At 32.8% G+C, this 13,432-nt stretch overlaps 1 protein-coding gene across 1 annotated transcript in view; it reads right to left on the bottom strand.

Annotated features, from left to right (window-relative positions):
• The window catches only part of LOC129968930 (dnaJ homolog subfamily C member 25 homolog), a 34,946-nt gene extending 21,514 nt beyond the window's left edge, over positions 1-13,432 (bottom strand). The window contains exons 1-2 of the mRNA XM_056083289.1: positions 13,122-13,432; positions 13,013-13,041 (exon numbers count right to left, since the gene is read on the bottom strand). Of these exons, the coding sequence (XP_055939264.1) occupies positions 13,013-13,041; positions 13,122-13,221 (129 nt within the window). The 5' untranslated portion in view covers positions 13,222-13,432. The remainder of the gene's footprint in view (positions 1-13,012; positions 13,042-13,121) is intronic.

Genomic DNA, 13,432 nt, shown 5'->3' with positions numbered 1-13,432 from the left:
ATTGTATAATGTTTTGCTTACATAGATATTTTGTGTATGTGTTTTGAAGAATTTACGTAGATATGAGAAAATAAAAATTAGAAAATTTTCAAATACCATAAATTGAGAACACCTGAAATCAAAAAGGGAACCTATCTTACATTTTAGAAACAGCACTTGAACTGATAACCAAATTTTTATACTTATTTGATATTTTTTAAAATTATTTTTCAAACAAATATTTCAACCTTATATATATAATAAATGTATATAACTTGAATTCAAAGACCCAGATTGAGGCTATTTAGATTCACACACAAATAAATAAAATAGACAATGGATTGAAGTAGAATCGAGAATATAATAATAAAATGCACCTTCCGTTATTATTATGTTCACGCTTTTCTAGCTTCAAAACCGGATACCCAATAGAATACTGAATGGAAACACTTCATATTTTCTAACTAGCTGGCAATGATTTATAAAAAAGTCATTAAACATTTGAATGAAAATAGTTCCTTTTATTATTATTATTAATAATAATGTGGATGGATTATGTTGCATCACATGCAATAAATAATTTTTTTCAATCTCTTTGGGATGGTCCATGCAATCAATGATTATGTGCCTCTTCTCACTTAAGTAACAATAAAATCCATCCAAGTACATCTACACTCGAGAGATTTCTTGTGCTTGCCGAGTCTTTTGTGTGCGTCAGATCAACAAATCACAACACATAAATAGTGGTTAACTCATTTAATGAAAAAAATGATTGAAAAACATAATAATACTTCCTGTCTGTTATTTTCACTGAAATCCTTTTCCAACTAATTTCATTTTTAAGTTATCAGAACATTATTCATTATTAATAAATTTTACTCTCGTTAGCTAAAAATACTACTTTCTTTATTATATATATTATTTTATGAGCAATTAAAGTATGCAAAGCCATAAAATTCGAATTTTGTTTTTTTAAACAAGACACAGGCAGTAAAGCAGAAACAGCCCTAGGTACTGATTAAAGTTACTACAAGTTGAAAAAGTGTGACACTTTAAATTCAATTTAGAAGGCACAGGATGCTTTTAAAACTTTTTCTTTCAATTCCATTAGTCTTATAGTGTCATTTCCTTTCATTATATTTATTTTTAATGGTCTTTACACACAAATCAATCATATCAATAAAATGAGAAAGAAACAATAAAAATAAATCACCCTTAGCTAGATAAATTTATTATTTTAATTAACTTCCAAAAGTTCATTAAAAAATCCTTCGGCAGGGTGCATAGTGAGAGATTGCTGCAAAAATTATGTACTCTTAAACATTTTCTAAGTCAAAAAAAAAAATCTCTGCACATGTATGCAAATGTAAATTGAGTATTTCTACGCATAGAATGTTTTCTATTTTATAATAATGCATAGTTATTTTGAAAAATTATTTTAAAAGTATATTCTTTAAATTAAAAAAAATTAAATGTGTTAAAATTAAATGTGTATTCTGTTAAAATTAAATGTGTATTCTGTATGTGTGTAATCTGTTAAAATTAAATGTGTATTCTGTATGTGTGTAATCTGTTAAAATTAAATGTGTATTCTTTAACATTTATTTTTGTATTTGCCAACACTTTTTATTGTAAAACAAACGACATCTGTTTGGTTTTGTTATAAAACTAAACTTTTTGATTGATTATACAACTAAGATCTAAAGCATTCTGAAATGGCTATCATCAAAAGATTGGCAAGATTTTGAAGGCCATTTTTTTAAATGTTTAATGTCCTGAAAATTTACTAAAAACTTGCTTTTTAACTTATAATCAAAAATTCTTACTGTAAAGAAAATTACAGAAAACGTAATTACATATTTTATGAGAAAAATGAAAGTGCTTTAACAAGTCCTAAGTTTCATAATTCATATATAACGGAAACATATTCATGTACTTAAAAAAAAATAATGTATTTTTTGAAGCTGCGCGAAACCATATATCGCATTTCTTCAAAATTTAACAAAACTCATTAAATAATCTTATTCAATGAACGTTTAAAAATTTGAATTGTTTAACTGAAAACAAAGAAAGCATCTTTTTCTTTTATCGCGATTTTTAATAGCGTTAAAATAACGTGGTTCAACGAATCGAAGCAATGATATTATTTTGAATTTCATTATAATAAAAATCATTTCTACAAATCACGTCCAAAACTAAATTTTATAAAAATTACTAAAAAGAATGATTGATTGATTGATTGAGTTTTATGGCGCAAGAGCCATGCTTGGCCATGCTGCGCCAATCTAATGGTAGAATTATAAAAATGTTTATAAAAGATTCATTTATTAAAAAACAAGATCAGCGGTGTAAAGATAAAAACACATGCAAAAAGATGAAACAAATACAAATAGAGTCGAAACTATGATTCATTAGAAAGCAAAACAGAAGTAATTCATTTAATCTTTCATAGCACAAAAGGAGAAAAAAAAATGCTAAATACAAGTGAAAAAACTTATAGCTTTTAAAAAATTAAAAATATTTGGGTGGTATTTTTCACCCACCAGGTCTTGTAATGTTAAAGATGCCGAAGTAAAAAAAAACGTGCACGATAAGAATTAAAAACAGGACATTCAATTAACACATGATGAACAGTAAAAGAAACTTTGCAACTGTTGCACTTAGGCGCATTTTCTCCAAATATGAGATGTTTATGGGTGAAGCGCGTATGCCCTATACGGAGACGAGTCAATTTGACATCCATCTCACGTATAGGATGAACAGGCCACAAAGCAATGTCCGTTTTAACAGAATGCAATTTATTTCCGATCTGCAGATCCCATAACTTTTGCCAGTTAAAAGAGAAGTGATGAACAATGGACCTTTTGACATCACAAAAAGGAAGAGCCATGCACAAAAATGTCGATGCAGATTTAGCAGCCAAGTCTGCCCTCTCATTTCCCAAGATGCCGACATGACTCGGAATCCAACAGAAAATTATTTGAAACCCATCATTCTGCAGCAATCGCAAAGTAAACAAAATTTTAATAGCAATCGGATGTGTCCGATTGTCGTAATGCGAAAGTGTCTCCAAAGCACTCATACTATCGGTGTAGATAATAAATTTACGCTGAGTAGAGGGTGAAATTTTCTGTAGAGCACAGAAAATTGCCACCAACTCAGCAGTAAAAACAGAGCAACAATTATGAAGACGGTGGCTCAGTGTATCAGAAGGAAATATTATGCCACAGCCGACATGGCCATCTGATTTCGAGCCATCCGTGAAAATTGGATGAAAGGAAGAATACTGATTGCGATGGTAGAAAAAAATCTGTTGGAAAACCACAGGAGCAGTTGAGAATTTATCGAATCCAATGAAAGGATTCAAGTAAGAAAACTGTGGGATATCCCAGGGTGGGATACTATAGACATCAACAGCTTTAACACGAATCGTGTTAAAGTCCGAGTCATGAAGGAGCAATTTGGCTCTCTCACAAAATGGAAGGATGTGAGAAGGGCGGGCATTATAAAGTCGACGAAGACCTACTGGCAATGACATTTCGCTCAAAGGATGTTTCGGAACAGATTTCGTTCGAAAATAAAATGTGGCAGACAATTTCTGTCGCCTTAAAGAAAGGGGTAGTTGGTGACATATAATATATAGGCTTTCAACTGGAGATGTCCGGAACGCACCAGAGCAAATGCGCAATGCTGAATGATGGATGGTATCCAATCGCCGCAAAACAGATGAGCGGGCGGAACCATATACCATACATCCATAATCTATCCGAGAGAGAATGATTGCCTGATAAATACGGAGAAGGGAGGTTCGATCGGCACCCCAAGATGTTTTTGAGAGAACTTTTAGAATATTTAATGATTTCTCACACTTCTTCCGCAAATATAATATATGCGGAAGGAAGGTGAGTTTCCGATCGAAAATTACTCCCAAAAACCGTACTTCATTCACCACAGGAATTTGAATATTCTTAACTCGAATACATGGATCCTGGTGAACGTTTCTTTTCCGACAGAAGTGAATGCAGTTGCTTTTCTCTGGGGAGATAGTGTAGCCATTGTTATTGCACCAAGCTACCACTCCGTTTACTGCGTTTTGCAATTGTCGCTCTATTAGTGCCATGTTACTACCTTGGCACGAGATCTGCAGATCGTCAACATAAAGGGTTCCATTTACAGTTGAAGGCAAATGATTTAAAATTTGGCTAAGATGAATAATAAAAAGTGTGACACTGAGGACACTTCCTTGCGGAACTCCCTCAGCTTGAATAAAATTATTAGAATAAGAGTTACCAACTCGAACTCGAAAAGAACGTTGTGTTAAAAAATTTTGTAAGAATATAGGCAAGTTACCTCTAAAACCTAAATTAAAAAGTGTGGAAAGTATGCCATAGCGCCAGGCACGGTCATACGCTTTCTCTATGTCAAAAAATATTGAAACATGGTGGTTCCTCCTAACAAATGCGTTGCGAATTTGGGTTTCCAATAGTATGAGGTTGTCAAAAGTAGACCGACCTCTACGGAAACCACTCTGCAACGGGGAGATGCATCCTTGTTTCTCTAACTCGAAAATTAGACGCATGTTGACCATACGCTCGAAGGTCTTACAAAGGCAATTTGTAAGAGCAATCGGCCTGTAGTTCAGAGGGACAGATGGTTCTTTGCCAGGTTTTAAGATAGGAATCACAACAGCTTCTCGCCATTGTGAAGGGTACTTCTGCTCAGTCCATATTCTGTTAAATAATATCAACAGATTGGAAAGGGAAATGGTATTCAAATGGCGAAGCATGTTATACGTGATTCCATCTGGTCCAGGGCAGGTATCATGAACCTGAGACAAAGCCATGTTTAGTTCATACATCCTGAATTCACAGTTATAGGGAAGGGCACTTCGGGCATTGAAGCGCAAAGGTAGCCGTTCCTTTCGATTCTTAACTGCCAAAAAATCAGGGCTGTAAGAATCGGTTGCGGAAACTTGCGCAAACGCTTGGCCAAGTATGTTAGCAATGTCCAATGGGCTCGAATACATCGTATTACCTGTTTTTATAACAGGAATAGAGTTTTCTTTATAGATCCCATTAGCAGCTTTTACCTTCTTCCATAAAAGTTTACTGGAGGTAGAGGATGTAATGGTTGAAACAAATTTAGTCCATGCTTCTCTCTGACTGCGGCGCCGAATACGGCGAGCTAGCGCTTTCGCTCTTTTAAAAGCAATCAAGTTCTCCATCGTCGGGTACCTTCTAAATAGATTCCAGAGTTTTTTCTGTTTATTATGACTGTCGCGACAGGCTTCATTCCACCACGGTCTACGAAATTTTCTTAGACGTGGGGAAGTTTTTGGAATGGTAGCGTTAGCGGCGTTTATTATCGTATCAATGACATTTTGTAAGGCTTTCGAAATGTCTGCATTACTGACCATGGCCTCATTGATAACTGCTAGTTGGGAAAATGTATTCCAGTCTGCCCGCTGGAATAGGAAACGCGGAGGACAAATAGTCACACCGCCGCTATCAGCGTGGGAGATTATTAGGGGAAAGTGATCGCTATTGTGCAGATCATCCCCAACTGTCAAATTTAACAACGGTAGTAGTTCAGGCGTGCATATAGCTAGGTCAAGACAATGGAAGCTACGTGTGGGCGCATGGAAGTACGTTTGCTCATCATTATTGAGCAGACAGAGACAGTTATTAGCAATAAACTGTTCGATCTGCTGCCCTCGAGAGTTTGTACTATCCGAGCCCCAAAGAATACTATGTCCATTGAAATCGCCGAGTATAATAAATGGCTTAGGAAGCTGTCTCACTAAGGTATCAAGATCCAGTTGACGTATGATATCATGAGGCGGAAGATAAATACAGCAGACTGTGACCAAAGATTGTATATGGACCTGTACAGCCACAGCCTGAAGAGTGGTATGCAAATTGAGAGGTGTGCTCGGATAGAGGTTTGATGTGAAGATGCAGACACCCCCAGAACCATGAGATCCAGTGCCTGCATCTTTCCGGACACAGCTATATCCGCGTAATTTGATGGGAATGGTAGGCGTCAAGAGGGTCTCTTGAACACCAAAACAGATAGGATGAAACTGGTTAAAAATTGACTTGATATCCTGAAGTTTGGAACGAAGGCCGCGACAATTCCATGAGAGGAAGGTACCCATTAAGAACGTTTTTTTGAAGGAGAGTAATTAAAAGCCTTAGTTGGAGTTGCCTCAGATTCGCAACTCATCTCAAGTTCATCCTCTGAGGGATGCAATTTAAAATCGGGGCTACTTATTTTGTCCCCAAAGATGGACGTTAAATCTTTGTGGACAATACCTTTTGTCGCCAGCCCTAGGGCGACTGAATTTCGTGAGGATGATTTTTTTAGTTTTACTGGGAGATCTACTTGAGAGAGACCACGTTTAGCCAGCTTTAATACTTGCGAGTTCTTTAGTTTTTTCTTTGGAGCTTTTCTTGAAGTCGATGGTTCTATTTTATGGATTTCTGGAATACTTTTAGAAGATTTATCAGAATCTGAATCCGATGTTTTTTCGGGAGGGTTAAATTTAACTGTTTTTTTCACACAGTTTTCACATTTGCAGTTTGTACAGAAGTTTTTTTGTGCAACTGAAGCATAGCTGATACCAGGAGTAGGTGTCTGAGCAAGAATCCTACGTCTGGCTTCGGGGTATGTTAAATTTTCCTTTATTTTGATAGTTGTGACCTGTTTCTCCAGTTTCCAGCGGGGGCAAGTTCGAGAATAAGAGGGATGGTCTCCGCTGCAGTTCACGCACTTTTCTTGTGCCGTGCACTGCTGGCTATCATGCCCTTTTTCAGCACAGCGGGCACAAGTGAGTGTCCCGCGGCAATTAACTTTCGAATGGCCAAAGCGCTGGCACTGGAAGCATCTTAATGGATATGGTATATACTGTCTGACTGGAAGTTTGATGTAACCGGCATATATATATTCTGGCAATTTAGGATTGTGGAATGTGAGTATGTAATGTTTGGTTGGGGAAAGTTGTCCATCACGTCGGATTTTTATTTGGCTGACTTGAGTTACGCCTTGCTTCTTCAACTCGGCAGATATCTCTTCTAAGGGAACATTAAATAGTTCTCCGCAGGTTATGACACCCTTGGAGAAATTCAGAGATGAATGAGGACTTACAGAAACAGGTATGTGTGCAATGGCTTTCAATTTTAAAAGATGGTTGGATTGTTTTTTGGAATCAGTTTCTATCAATAGATCTCCAGAACGCATTTTTTTTATAGATTTAACCTCACCGATGGTTGCAGAGATAGCCTTTTCAACGAGAAACGGAGAAACGTTATGGAAAGTTTCTTTTTCTGATATTCTTTTTAATACAAAATATTTATCAAACTGTTCGAGATTAAAAATAGATTTAGGTAGTTTTTGCCCACTGAAGGGAGATTTTTTGCGGGAGCCCATACGATATGAAATAAGATTCAGGCCCGACGGCACCGCCCACCACGGAGCCCAACAAGGGAAGGCAATTACCGGCTCTGGTCTTTCCCAGCCTCGGCATACACCTTGGTGCTAGCCGGAACCTATACGCTCGGAGTTACCCCCGGGGACAGTGACCACCCTTAACGCCAAGCCCAAGGAGTAACCCCTTCGCTTGATCCCTAGCAGACTAGCCACTCAGGTGACTAGCTACCAGCCGATTGATGCACAGGGGACCACAGTGCACCTCCCGTCTTTCAAATGGGTCGCCACGCACGGCCAACACGTGGGACAATGGCTGTCCATGAGAAGCAAGAAGCAAACAGAGCGGCGACAGCTTCTCATGGAGAGCTCCCTCGCTTGCCGTCGAGGGAAGGAAATACATAGCAGACAGCAGAAGGCGGAGAGGAGAGCGAACTGAAAGGGAGTAAAGATCCCTGGGTACCTCGGGATTGGGACACCCGTACTCACCTATAGTAGGTGAGCCCCTGAGAGGATTACTAAAAAGAAAGAAAAAGATACACTCATTTAAATAAAACTGGTATCATTGAAAAATTAAATCAATTTTTTAAGTCTTTAAAACGATGTAAAAATAATTTTTTGTTCAATAATAAATTTTAGTTCTGAAAAAAAAAACATTAAAAATCCGTTTTCATTTTTTAATTAAACTTTTAGTTAAAATTTTGAAAAATCCGTTCTTAATGGGACTCTAATACCCAAAAAATAACTTCTTAAATTTCATGCCCTGGGTATAGGTAAAAGTAGCAAAAAAAAAAAAAAAAAAAAAGGAATATTTTTACTCTAGAAATTTTGAGTAAAATAAAAACAGTTATTAGGCTTATATATATATCATTAGTGAGAACATGATGTTGTTTTGGTTTAAGGTTTTTGAAGCCTAAAAATGCAACAAATTGGCGAATTATCGCTTTTAAGGCATCAATTTTTCGCTTTTAGGGTTATTAGAAAATAGTGCAGAAGGTTGTCACATTTGGCAATTTATCGCCAACTAAAGTTACAACTTGATTTAAAAATTATTCATTCTCTGAATTCTTACGAATTATCTTAATTAATTTAAGCCATTAACCAGTTTAAACCGGTTTGAAACAATCACGAAACTATCAGATTACGCATGCGTCGATATTTAGGAAAACGATGGTTTTTTTTTTTTTTGGTTTTTTTTCCCCCATCTCAAACAAAACTTTGCTAACCAGCTAGAAAAATTAAAAATGAAAGTTTAAAAAAATTATATATATATATATATATATATATATATATATATATATATATAGAGAGAGAGAGAGAGAGAGAGAGAGAGGGAGAGACAGAGGGGGGGGGGAGATACAGACCGATAGAGAAGTCTCGCGATTGTTTCAAACCGGTTTAAACTGGTTAATGACTTAAATCAATTAAGACAAATAATGACTTAAAAAATAATAATGTTCTCACATGATTAGTTTAAATTTGAGATAGCAGAATTCATTTTTTTTCTTCTAATAAATACCTTTGTTTTTTTGAAAAAAAAAATTATTTTTCCTTGGAAATTATATATATATATAGAACTTTTAAGGAGTAGTGGGATACATTTATTCTACCTTCGTCAATTTCAATAACTGTTAAGGAAAGTGTATTTTTGATGAGTGAATTTGTTTTTAATATATTCATCCATTCTTAAAGGTTTCTTTTTCAACAAGCCTTTATTCAGAAAATTATTTTCCTTCACTGCAAATGAAAAAGAATTTGATTATCTAAAAAGATGTGAATTTAAAATTATTTTTAAGATTTTCTAACAAATATTAAATTTTAATGATTTTTTTTTAAATATAAGGTAGCGCCAATATCCATCAAAAAAACTTTTATGGTAAAATGATACAAACAAATTTATTTTAAAAAATCATAAAAAAAAAAGGGTAGTGCAGAAGCTGTTCCATCAATCCTCAAAGAATAAATTATTAGTTTTCACTATTAGGTACTGGAAAAATTTTACAAATTAAAGAAAAAGGTTGGAAAGCTGTTTTATTTTCTTTCTTATACCTTGGTTAAACATATTTCAGGGCCAATTATTTTCTTGACAGTTTTGCTCTTAGTGGCAGGAAAAGAAACAAAATCTTCTCTCTAAAGAAAAATTACCAGTGTTTTTTTTTTTTTTTTTTGAGGAGTATAAAATTGAAATTTATTTTTTCATATGATTACATATTTGGATAAGTATGGATAAATATTATCTTTGCAACTATTATGCTTTGATGTTTTCTTTCGCCATAATTATTCTTCAAAGTAGTAAGATCTTTAATAAATTAGATCTTTGTCAAGAATAAGATAATTTTTATAATAATATTTTTAAAAGCAACACTTAATCAACTATACAATCAACATAAACATTTTCTAAAATCCTTTGGAATAAAAGATACTCAACTGAGACAGCTCTGATTTCTTAATATCTCACCCTCTCATTTCCTTTTTGGAATGAATCAGATCAAGATCTGAAATAGTGATAATCTGAAGGAAAATTAAAGGGAAGAAATTGGGGTTATGATATAAAATTGAGATTATCAGAAAGATGAAGATCTGATAAATAAATTAGATTAAAAAAATAGTTTGTTCATTAAAGCAAATATTCAAAGAAACCTTGGTATTTGTTTAAGTGACAATAATAAGTGCATTATAGAAATTTTTCTGACATCCATCAATAGAGGAGTAAAATTTTAGGATTGAACTATATTTTTCAGTTTATAAATGAAATCAATCATAGGCAAAATTCAATACAAAATTAAACAGAATCATAGAAATTCCAAAAGCTTCATAGATGGGGGGGGGGGGGAAACCCATGTTCTGTAAAAAGATTTTATTTAAATGAACAATACAGAAAACTGAACAATCAATGGCAGTGATATAACTATAGGATGATAGGACTTAGTAAAGTGTTAAAGGCTCACGGTCATTAGGGACCTTGGCCCAAAGTGGAAATTTTCATCTATAAAAGAAATTACTAAATAAAATACACTTTCTGTCATTAAGTTTCCTGAAATATGCATTGCCTTTATACCATTAAGTTGCTCATACAGTATCATCTCAAAATAAACAAATAAATGCTATATTTTGAAATACATTTTAGTTCAACGGCTATAAGACATTTTACAGTACAACTTTCACTCTACAGTAACAATAAGCTGAATTTTCTGCTTCATTTTTCAAGATTAGACAAAACATGCGAGAATAATAAATTTGAGTGATGTTCCAATTCAGATAACACTTGAACACATCAGCAACAGTTCATGATTTCAAATTAACTTTGAATTTGGTCTGGCCAACAAACCTACAAATGCCAAAATAATCCATAATACTTTAAAACAGGGAACATTGTCTTGTTCAAGATTGTAGTGAATGAATCACATAATTGTCTGAGCGCTTGATCCAAATTAATAGTATTTTTCACTTGTGGAAAACTGAGATGTAAAAAAGCTTTGTTGTATTGGTGCTTCAAGATTTGAATGAAAATCAAGTAAATTATTGTTTAAAGTTGCTGTCTGTTGATCTTAACTATAACCAAAATTAGTTGTTTCATGTTTATATTGTTATGTCATAAAAAATATCTTCTGAAAAGTAATAAAAAAATATAAGCGCAATAGTTAAACTAAAATGAAATCCCAAAACTAAAAAACAATAAAACTAAAAAAACAAAGAAATCTTCCCAAAGCTCAAACTGCACTAAAAAAAGGACCAGTTATATTGTGATGTAATCAATCAAAAGTTCTTCAGCTCAAGTGAAACCACTGCAGTAAAAAGTTATGATATGCAAAGAGATGAACTGCATTGGAAAGTTTGGTTTATGTCTTCAACATAGAACACTTATGTCTTCAACATAGAACAACTATACTCACAAAGTCTTCCATATACAGAAAACCTTACATATATATTAATCATCTTTAAACGAAAAATATGCAAGAAATTAAAATAATACAAAGAAAGGGGAGGGAAAAACTAACATATTATTTTTATTGAATTTGTATACTCACAAAAAAAAATATGTTTTTGAAATCACAAGTTAAAAATCACAAGTTTTCTTTATAACTCAACATTTTCTACTATTCTTGCCATTATAGCTAATGCTGAGCATTTATTCTTACAAAATTAAAATTAATAAATTCTCTTTCAGAAATTCTTTGGGACAAAATTTTCTTTCAGAAATTCTTTGAGATAAAACAAGTTGTCAAAAAATAATGTTAATTCAGCATACTTTAGGAGGAATATTGGATTTAAAAAAAATAATAAACACTCATGATAAAAGAATCAAAATTTATTTAATTCAGAAATATTGTTAACCTAAAAGTCATCTCAAATTACTACTGAATTAATATTATTTTCCTTAGCTCTTCTATTAATACTTCCTTAGCTCTTCTAATTTATTGGAGCTTATCAAACCTACCAATAATATTACACAATGATTAAATATTCTAAAAAATGAAATATTTTAAGTCTAATTTTTAATAGCTTTATATTTAACAACTTAATCCAAATAAGTCATTATTCAACAAATTAAATAAATTGAGGAGGGTCACATCGTGACTGATTTATCAAATATAAAAAATAGCCCTAATTGTAGCTTTTTAACCTTGTAATATATTAGATGGGTAGTTCTCCAATAGAAAGTCATTCTTTTTTATCAATGGATTCGCCATTAGAAAATTATTCTTTTTAACCTAATAGATTCTCCTACAGCTAAACTATTCTTTTTTTTTTACGGATTTCGCACGGAAAGCCATGATTTTTTTATATAAATAGACTACAGCTAAATATTTAATCTTTATTTAATGTTACAAATTAGTCAGATAAATTACTTCTTTGTTCAAATAATAAAAAAAAAAAATTAAAGATAATGATCTATAACAATTTGTTCCCATAGGTAATTCAATAATTTAACAAGCATCAGCAACAGTTAGTCAAGACATATTTGTCCTTTCCATAACTTTCTCTACAGTAATCTTCCACATAAATTCAGAAAATGCTTTTATCAAAATGATATGCAGCAAGTTGAATAGGGAGCCTTTTTCAAGTTGAATATGGTTCTTTGAAATATACTGAATGATTTATGGAACTAATTCATGTTTAAATATTTTACATCATTTGATAACTCAAACTATCAATACAAAAACAATGAGCCAAAAATGTATGCCCACAAATATTGCATTACTAATGAATCCTCTTAACAATAATCTTCGAAATTTCATCTGACTTTTTCATGTTTGCATTTGATAAACTGTGATTACTTTCCTAATCCTAATACCTCTGACAAGAACTCATATCATAGGTAGACATTTCAATAATTTAAAATGAAATAACACTATATATAAACAATATTTTTGAGATAATATATTGTATTAACAAAACAATGAAATACCATAATATTACACACTTATAACACAGATTTTTTAAGCAAAGATGCATTATTAACGTAAGTACATTTACGTATTTTTGATATAATATAAACCCATCACTTTACAATCATATACCATAGATTATTTCACGAAGCAGTATTTGTAGATAGTATTATTTAATATTAAGCAAAGACTTATGTAAGTGAAAAATATTTCATTACCTTAGAGGCTTCTCTGGTGATATGAAGAACTATAAAAAAAATGTACAAATATCAGTAAACCATTTCTATCTGTTAAAATGTATTTATTATTGTTATTATTATTATTTACCTGCATAACAGTTTTCTTTCCCACAATACAAGCCATCGATTAAAGAATAGACAGAATCGGATAACAATATCAGCAGAAATGCCAAAGATAAACTGTGCATAATGTTTACAAACTATAAATATTACTAAAAATTAATCCACAAAAAATTTAGACATTTAATCAAAAATGCCGATTAGCATTCTCATAAAAGTCTAGCCGATAATAATAAAAGCCCCAAAAAATTTGCTCTCATGCTGCATGTCTCAAGTTACCGCTTACACATTATTTGTTTATAACTTATCACACACGAGACTCGTTAATCGCAGAACGCT

Source organism: Argiope bruennichi, chromosome 5 (genome assembly GCF_947563725.1).
Source record: "Argiope bruennichi chromosome 5, qqArgBrue1.1, whole genome shotgun sequence".
NCBI lineage: Eukaryota > Metazoa > Arthropoda > Arachnida > Araneae > Araneidae > Argiope > Argiope bruennichi.
Note: the sequence above shows the minus strand (reverse complement) of the source record. Positions and strands in the feature narration are given on the sequence as shown.